At 43.8% G+C, this 9,869-nt stretch overlaps 1 protein-coding gene across 1 annotated transcript; it reads left to right on the forward strand.

Moving 5' to 3' along the window:
- The first annotated feature begins 1,425 nt into the window (after positions 1-1,425).
- twist2 lies at positions 1,426-4,792 on the forward strand. Its single transcript, XM_070976107.1, has 2 exons — positions 1,426-2,140; positions 4,408-4,792. Exon 1 carries the CDS (start codon positions 1,613-1,615, stop codon positions 2,105-2,107), a length of 495 nt encoding a protein of 164 aa, XP_070832208.1. The 5' UTR covers positions 1,426-1,612; the 3' UTR covers positions 2,108-2,140; positions 4,408-4,792.
- Positions 4,793-9,869: the final 5,077 nt, after the last annotated feature.

Raw genomic sequence — 9,869 nt, forward strand, 5'->3', positions numbered from 1 at the left:
TTTCCTTAATAACGTTAGGAACATCATCCAGTAGTAGGTTTTTGCGCGTAAAGCAGCCTGTGCTGTGTCAAAGATTTGTTCTGCAAGTCTCCTTTCCTTCAAACAAGCAGAAATCATGTTTAAAATACATAATTTCTCTATTGTTAGATAAAGTAGTTCTTAGATATAAGAAACAATTAAGTGGATCAATCTATAAAGTTAAAAAAAAAAAAAAAAAGCAAAGCAAAATACATTATCTCACCTCACTGCTGGAAAAATGTTTCTTCCTTTTTAAATACAAATAAACTAAATTTTAAAACCAATTAAAAAAATAAAATTAAAATACTGGTAACAGCCATAAATCGTACAACAATATAGAAGCATAGAAATCTCTGGAGGTCAGTCAGCTGATCTGGACAAAATGTGCATTTGGCAGTGGATAAATTCAGCTCTATAATGTGAGCCACCTGTGCGCCGCTCGCGTAGGGAAAACATGACATGACAGATGAAGAGGTGGACCGCTGACAAAACGCATAGAGACACCGTCCACTGGAGGTATCCGCAGAAACCGGAGAGCTCCTCGGTTAGTTTAAGCCTCCTTCCTGTTTGACTTCCACATTATAGGAACTGTGAGAGCGTACAGACTTGATTCGATTAAAGATCAAGCGGATAGGTTTCCTCAAGCCCGGCGAATTTGTGCGTAAATCGCCCTCCAAAGAGCACACACACTCCGCGGTGAAGAGGGAAACGTAGTATTTACTGTACACGGATGATTTCACCAGATATAAAAGGCCCTGCAGAGTGACTGGACTATGGCACAGAGCCTCAAGCTCAGAGGACAAATGGATTTTATACAGCTGTTAATTCCGTGGTTTTATTGACCCGCATGGCTCAGGCTGACGTTTTGCTTTAAAACAAACCCCCAATCTTTATTGAATAAATAAATAAAAATGTCAGGATGTTTCTATAAGGGAATAACGTTATTAAATTATTTTAAAATTATTTCAGAATCTCAACCATATATTATAAGATTACCGCCGATAATTCAAGTTACATCTAAAAAATAACACTAAGAAATGCGTAACAGACGCTTGATCATAAATGTATGGAATAAATCAACACGTAATTCATCGTTTTATTAATTGTGGTTCAATTTAGGCTTTCCGTAAACACACACCCACACACACACACCGTTTAGTGATGGTCTAGCCGTGCGCAAACAGGAAAAATCAAACAAATTTCCGTTGCTCTCTGACAGTAAATAAGTGCCTTGTTTCAGTCATGTCCCAGACACATGAAACCATGACTGGTCCCTCCTGCTTATTAGCGGACCAGGGCGCACACTAGCTCCCCCTCCGCCCTCCAAACCCCTCCCCTTCCACTCTCAAAACTATTTAGCATCTGAAATCGGGATAAAGTTTCCAAAAAAATTTAAGCAAAAAACTTCCTGCGTGGGGAGAAGTGTGCCAACGGCCAGCCTGAAACCAGTGTCTTCCAAAGCGAGACGCGCAGAGTGAGACACCTTCACGTTATTCCCTCTCATCTTTACGGATATCTATACATTTTTGTAACCACGGCTTCGAAGGTGGACAGCGTTTTTTCCGCTCTATCCCTGCATTTCTTCAAGAAAGAAATGGAAGAGGGCTCCAGTTCTCCGGTCTCCCCTGTGGATAGTCTGGTGACCAGCGAGGAGGAGCTGGACAGACAGCAGAAACGCTTCGCGAGGAAGAGGAGGCACAGCAAGAAGTCCAGCGAGGACAGCAGCGGCAGCAGCCCGGGGCCGGTGAAACGGGGGAAAAAGCCGAGTCCGAGCAGCACTCAGTCGTATGAGGAGCTGCAGAACCAGCGGGTCCTGGCCAACGTCCGGGAGAGGCAACGGACTCAGTCTCTGAACGAGGCCTTCGCGTCTTTACGCAAAATTATCCCCACGCTGCCATCGGACAAACTCAGCAAGATACAGACACTGAAGCTCGCCTCCAGATACATTGATTTTCTCTGTCAGGTGCTGCAGAGCGACGAGATGGACAACAAGATGTCCAGCTGCAGCTACGTTGCGCACGAAAGACTCAGTTACGCGTTCTCCGTGTGGAGGATGGAGGGTGCGTGGTCTATGTCAGCATCCCACTAGCACCCAGAGACCTTCACTTTCAATGCCAAAGCGGTGGGTACCACGACCTGAAGCCAAGAAAAGCTTCACATTAACAGCACCCGTAGTGTTAGAAGAATCAGAAAATGGGGTTTTATTTATTATTGTACAAATGGGGAATAAATAGGAGACCTCAGAATAAAATAACTGACGTAAACAAAGAATATTAAACAACGAAAAGTATCATGATGTAGGCTGACAGAAACGTTTATGAGGCAGATCTGTGAATTTCCTCCGAAATTTCCTGCATAGATTTTTCAGAATATGAGTTGTGTGGTGGTGATTTGGCCACGTGTCTTGGATTTGGAGGATGTAACTTATAGCCTGCTGCCACAATATATATTCCAGGCAATTAAATTACAAAGCAAAGCTGTGGCCGGATGTTGAGCTGAATCGTGCGCATCGGCTGCGCCCCAGAATTTAAATTCACATGTTCAGAAGCAATTCCTGTGCTGTGCTGTGCTGTGCTGTGCTGTGCTGTGCTGTGCTGTGCTGTGCTGTGCTGTGCTGTGCTGTGCGCGCTTGGTACGTGTGTGACAGATTTCACACCGAGGCCTCAGCATCTCTTCTGCGCCTGACTGCGCGCTGTGCCGATCCATCAGTTAACACGTCGATGCGTTCAAGCATCCGGTCAAATCTAAACGCATAGGTTCAGCTCAGGATGTGGAAAAAGCAACTATTTTGAGGAAAGGATTAGGCCCAGGGAAGTAGGCGGATTAACACAAATAATAGTTTTGGAACGATTTCACGTGGCAAGCCGAAAGAAGAAAAGCCTCGCTGACCAAAAAGGACAACAAGACCGCTCTATTTTTGACCAGAAACGCATTAAATCAACCAGTTGTGACTTTTGCAGTTAATCCTTATTCAACAGCATTTCCAAAATGAGTGAAAATAAAAGCACAGGGCCGCACCAAAACGCAGCTGCAGTGCCACCACGGGTAATTTATATCCACAATAGAGCGCTTTCCTGTGTGTGGAGACCGCAGGAATGGGCAGCCCGGCTGGACATGAAAGTTCAAGCCAGTGCAAGACAATAAAAGCAAGAGGCCCGCATTCACGGCCAGGCGGGACTCGCTCGCGTTGTCGTGCGGGGTTTTCGCAGACTGGCCCGGGTCAGGGATGGGGTAGCCCCGAAAAGCTCACCATGATCATGGTCACAAGGCCTGACAGCTGAGAGGAAAAGTTTTTCTTGCAGTTGTTGTTCTGTTTCTTCTTGCTGCTGTGGGTTTTAGCGGACTAAATTTATAATTTGGCAAAAGAGATAAAAAGAAGTCGAATAGCGTTGACAAATTGCTGAATTATGACTGAACTGTGAATGATAACACCTTGTCAGCTTTCAGGTGACACCCCACCTGTTGTCCTTCCTCTCAGTTTGTTCGGCCCTTCTGTAATAATTGAACATAACTGAGGCCCCGGCAGCGACTCCTCCATCAACTTATCCAGATAAAGGGACGGCTGCGGAAATGTGAGCTGTTCATTTAAGCCTCATCAGACGGTCTGAATGAAGCAGTGAACTCTAAATAACATTTCTGGTCAGAAGCAGGGTTTGTTTAGCTCTCATGGGCCTGATGTGCAGTTAGCAGACCGCCCATCAGCGAGGCTTATAAACCGTGAGGGCAGAGAAAGACGCTTCATTACAGTCATTTGTGTAAGCAGAGTAAATTTGAAGGTGGATTTTTTTTTTAATTGTGTGGAAAGTAAAAGAAAATCACAAAGCATTGAGAAGCTTAGGAACTTTCTTTTTGCTCTCAAAATCTGTGACTCTGTCCTCTTGGATGAACACGATTAATTTCGCTGCGTGAATTAAATTTGGCAGAATGAAAATCAGACTCCACATTGGGGATATTATTCACAAAGACGCAGAAAAACAGCTTTTACAAAGCGCGACCCGAGTGACCTCACTGATATATTTCACTTCTGGCTCTGGGCTGGATGTTGCTCTGAGGAATTACGCTGGATTGTTTTAGGACTGTCCACTAATCCGCAGCGAAATGGAAACGCGTGAATTGACTCAGGTGCCTCCAACTAAAAGCCGGAGAAAGTGTGTTTTTGCGCATTTCGCCGCAGCTGCAGGATTCAGATACAAAGTGTTCTGCTTTTCTGTCGCCATATGGTTTTACTCAGCTCAGTGGCTAATAATTGATTCATTAATGACTTCCCTCATGCTAAGCCAGCCAGTGAATGTTTAAAAAAACATCTATATGCCTCGTGCGTAAATCTAGTTCGTATTTGATTTGCGTTTTCTCCCATGATCAATAACTATCCCTTTCCCTCCCTCGCAGACTGTTTACTTCTACAAAGTATGAAGACCAAAGGGATTATTGAAGAACCCATCGACCTCAAAGGCATGGCGGAGAGACGTAATGTGACCCACAACTACAAACTCTTGTGGAGTGTGTGTGTGCGTGTGTGGGTGCAGATTCATCACACTGCTTCTGACTGTCTGGAGCTGTTTGTGGCAGAGAGGAAGAAAAAAAAGAAGGCAGACCTGCGATGTGTATAAACCAGAGATGTTACAGCCAATAGGTCGGATTTACGGCCTGTCAGCGAAGCCATCCTTTAACCGTTTAGAAGGATATATATATTTTGTTTTCCAAAAGACTTTAAACCAAAGTATAAATATATATAAATGAATGCATATTGTACATACCTGTGTAAGTACGCCTATAGTCTGTAAAGGGACCAATGCAATTTAGAGTCATTTGCTGCATGGATTATTACACCGACATTCTTTAGCAAGTCTCCAAACTCCGTCCAATGTACATTTTTGTTTTTGCTTATTTATTAAAACACATATTTTTGAACGAAATCTGGTTCATTTTATTTATTTCTTTATTTATTTTTTAATTTCAGCTGTCACAGGATGTAGTCCAGCTGAATAAATTCCAGTAAAATCAGTCGAAATCTTGCAGCTTTCTGTTGAATTTCCATTTAGGAAAATGATAATTAAAAGTGAATGATTTAAAGCTGCCCAAAAACAATGTGTTTGGCTTGTTCAGAGTCCTCTGGTGGTTGCAGGATTAGGAAAATAAAATACCAACACCCCTTTTTTCACTGCTGGGTGTGAGAATTTACCCCTTTTCCCTCTCCCCTCCTCTTGTTATGGAAAGAAAAGGCCGACTTAAAAAAAAAAAAGCGACCATAAAAAAATACAGCTTCATTAACAGTGGAGGAAATTCGAGCCAGTTTCAAACTCAGCCACATAAAATGCTTGTCCGCTTAAATAACGAGTAATCATTTCAGATGGCGATGCCTTTGGGCGCTTTAACGAGCAGGGAGCCCCGACAACCGCAGATAAGGACAATAACTCTGCCTGCAGCCTAACAGCAAAAACAACAACAACACAAAAACCCGGATTTCAACTGAGAAACTGCTTTGAAGCCTTCGCGCTCACTCTTAAAACATCCAAATTGTTTACATCTCGTTTTCCCAGACGCACAGATGCAATCTAAACAGTGAAAGGAGCTCATTGTTAACGCGGGGCTTCCAGGCACGGTAGGCCCACTCTCTGGGCCTGTTTTCAGCTGAACTCTGCACTGTGGCTCCGCTGCTCCAATCTCTGCTTTCGAGTGACACTTTAAAGCAGCTTAATACTGTAACCACCGGCAAAACCAAACATGCCCCTTTCAGTTTAACTGTAGGAACTCTATAGTGCGTTTCAGATGGATCCGCGCCACTGAATGGAACTTGAAGCAGAACCAGGCCAAGGTGGAAAACTGCATTGCAAAATAAAAAGCGTTCAGGAGATAATAAATGCCTCAAAGAACATAAAGTCGCTCTTTTCCACATGCAAACCCCAAACTTCTGTGGAAATATTATCGCATTTCTATTATTGCCATATCTGTCTGATATTCTCCAGGTCAGTGTGGTTTGAAGGGGCTCTATCCTCCTCCTGCTGCTGCTGCTGCTGCTGCACAAAACCCAAACTATCCTCTTATTTATTAACACTTTCTCTTATATATAGTAGATGTGGCAGCACCACAGAGCAGCATCCAGACTTTGCATGTTAAAACGCTCCTCTATGTTCTCTGAAGTGATTAATTCGGTCCAGTGATGATCTGAGAGCGTGGCATGCATCCTTTACTTTTTTAAAAATATAACTTCACCAGTGTAAAATCATTTCAAGGCCACAATTTTGAAATGAAGCAGTTTATCTGACACATGTGCGACACCGTGATCTCTGTGGCTAATTCTAATTTCTCAGGAATGACATGACCCTCCCACCCCCACATGAAGTCCCACAGTGTCAAATCGGTAAATTTGGGTCAGTGTATCCTGATAAACACACCTGATCTGCAGAGCAGTGCAAACAGGGTCAAGACCTACACAAATGATTACAAAAATCACATTTTCTGTGTAATTAGACTCAAATATTTATTATTCGAGTAATTTCTAACAAACAATTCAAGTAAGATGAAGGTAAATCCTTTCTTAGACTTATAAAATCTTTAATAGTAACATGTTGAAGGGGAACAAGTCTTGGCTTTTGGCATGGTGGTCTCAGATGCTGTTGGAGAGGCCTTCCTACCCAGGCTGGCTTATCCATAGGAGCCCGTTTGATACCTGCTCATTATCCCGGGCCCTCACAGCTGAGCAGCACAGAATCACCCGGGGCCACTGCTCCAGCAGTGCGAGAGATCCAGATGTTTCCCGTAAAATCAGACGGAAAAAGCTACAAAACTTTAATTTGCAGTAAAAGGGGAATAAAGCAAAGGTTTACACTCTGTGTGCCTCAAACGGTATTCTGTGTTCGTCTGGTTCAGTAAAAAATCCGAAGGTTAGCCTTAAACCATTTTGGAGGCTGATGTCGGCATGACTGAACTTCCCCTCTCGGTGTGTGTGTTTGCGTGTGTGTTGGCAAAGCTGAAAGTCAGCTGTGTCGATACATGGAGCTTTATTCAGACTTCAGATACAGCTCAAGTATCAATTCCTGTCTTTCTGTCTCCTGTTGAGGAGGCTCACTTGGTAAAATGGATAAAATGAGGTGCACATAATCATCACTGTCATTAAATCATAGCTTGTTAGAGTCGCCACATTACAAGAAGTATGCTGTTCATGTCCACAACAGAATATTCATTAAAAAAACATTTCGGCAAATAAACAGCTTGCATTAAAAAGGAGAAAAGATATGATTTGCTGTTAAATTGGGCTAGAATCATTTCATAGCGGCATATTCCACCTTTTCTCAGATTATTTTATCCATTTTTCGGTTGCAATCGTGCATTTCCTAATGCAGCCACGGCCATTTCCTCCTTATTTTTCCAAATCATTTCATCTTTGCAGTAAAAGGTGCTGAAACAGGTGATGCTCAAAGCAAAGTGCAAACATCCAGAAATCGCTGAGGCACGGCACAATGCCAAGGCACGGCGTGGTATTCCCTCAGAGAACCATTTTATTTGCCTCATGCAGTGATCACAGATGAATTGGCTTCGGCCCTGGCGTGCGCAGATGTATCAACAGCTAAACCAAGAGAGCGATCTGACGGACAAAAACCTCGCATAGTGGAGAAAGAGCGAGATACTTCTCCTGGCAGGGCCTTGGCTGTAAAGGCTGCCTGGATGAAAAGGGACTGGAAGAGGTTCTGGCCTCTTTCTTCAGCCCGTCCCTGCCTTTCCTTCATTCCATCACTTAATCAGGCTCCCTAAGACTTTGATCCTGCACAGAAGGGCCCAGCCACATTATCATCAAGCTTCAGGGCTTTTTTTGTTGTTGTTTTCTTACAGACTGCATTTCTTTGGAGAGGGTGGGCACACGCAGCTATATGCAGTCACACCCGAATTCTGCCTGATCCAGCTGCAATCTTCTGCCGACGGAGGAGAGAGAGTAATAATAATGAACTTCAAACTTTGCCAAACTGGTCCGAGGATTTAAATCAATTGCTTCCAGTCGCAAACCATCTTCTCTCAGTCTCTCCAGATTCCTCTGAAGATATTGGCCAACAGCCTCCGGTGGATATACAACCTTGGAGAGGTTTGACACGTTGTGAAAACAGCATTGCCTCTTGAGAGACTCTCAAAGTGGGCGACAGGGGAGCTGATCATCCCCGTACCTGGTAAAGTATCCTTGAGAGACCAGCCTGACCCCTCAGTCTGCTCCTGGCCACTGACCCTGAGAACAGAGAGACGCCATGTGTGGACATGGGACAGTAAAGGGGATGACGTGAGGCCATCATGCTGATATTTCCATCCAAAGAAAATGCTGCTGTATCCTTCAAAGCTCACCGTGTATCTTCATTCTTAAATGCCTGAATGCTGTAGGTGTCATCCTCTCACCTCTGAAGTCTCTGTCTTTATCTCAGGACTCCTCGGGGGTTTCTTGTGGACTCTGGAAGCTGGGGGAGTGGAACTGGACAGGAAAACAGTAAAAGCGTGTGGGATACTGACTTTTCCCTTCGTAAAGTGATGCAGATAACATGTCTGCGGTGCCGTTCAGGGGAAAGAAAAACAACAACTTTCATTTCTGATTTGTGTCATACTGAGGAATCAAATGCTGCTGCCATGTGAACAAAGTCTGAGCTGTCATGTTGTTTTCATGTTCCTCTGCATGGGGCCGCTGTCAGTGTACAAAAAACATGGAGGACAGTCACTGAGACTCGCGCTGTTGCATGCAAAGAGATCAAGGCTGTGAAATATATCGCTGCTTGTGCAGATGCTTCCATTCAAATCCTCTGTGGTGTATGAAGCGTAATTAAGGAGTCTTCCATGACAAACTGTCCAAATACAAAGGCTTTTGTTGCTCGTTTGCACATGCTGTTTCAATTGATATTGGGTCTGGGTTGTGTTCATCACTGAATCAATTAGGCCAAATATAAATAAATAAAGAAATAATATCTGGACAGACAATCAATACTGAGCACTGTTAAGAGCTTTTTATGGTTTGGGAGAATATGTATGGGAATGTGTCTGTGGTGCATTTCTCTTTATGTGTGTTTGTGTGTAACTTGGCCCTTGGCCTTACAGCACGTCTTCTCTTCTGGCATTGTCTTTTGTCCATCTGGTTTCATCGCGCGCACACATGCACAAAATGTAGACCAACTGCTGTGGACAACATGATATAAGCTGCTTCACTCTTTGTTCCATTCCTGGATAAATCAGGCCTCACCAGCCTCTCTGTCCGTCTCCACTGGCATTATTTGATTCTTTTACGACAGCGGTCGCTAAGAAAGCTACAGACTGAGGGGAGGGTAGCACTGATCATTGCATCTCAGTGTCCACAAAGCCAGGAAATATCTAACTTTAGCGTCAGCAGTGTTAGCCAAACAATAATTACAGCTTTTCTAACTGGTTCAGATGAGGGGCAAGCTGGAAGATGTCATCTCAGCAGGGAAACATTTTTTGAGGCATCGCTGTTTATCATGTTCACAGACACACATAAACAAAAGCCATTAACAGCAATCACTGGTAATCTTTCAGAAGTTAAATCTATCTTTTCCAGATACTCTGTTCAGTCATTTAAGAATTACTTCTTTCGTCTTATTTTTGCAGTTTAATGCTAAAAATTTCTGGCTTCATGATTTGCCTTCACCATGACCAAGAGCCAATCATAAGGCAGGATTATGGGGCAGCTTCAGGACCTCCCTATACATGCCCCTCAACGTTTCTTACATCTAAGAGTCAGAAACAGTTCCAGCCTGCTCCTCAACTTCAGCTGTGAAACTTGATTCGTCTGCAGGCTGAGGAGGAGACGGGGGCTTTCTGACAGGCCAATGTCCCCCTCCTCCTTTGCTCTTCATTAGCAGTGTGAT

Source organism: Chaetodon trifascialis, chromosome 12, assembly GCF_039877785.1.
Source record: "Chaetodon trifascialis isolate fChaTrf1 chromosome 12, fChaTrf1.hap1, whole genome shotgun sequence".
Taxonomy (NCBI): Eukaryota; Metazoa; Chordata; class Actinopteri; order Chaetodontiformes; family Chaetodontidae; genus Chaetodon; species Chaetodon trifascialis.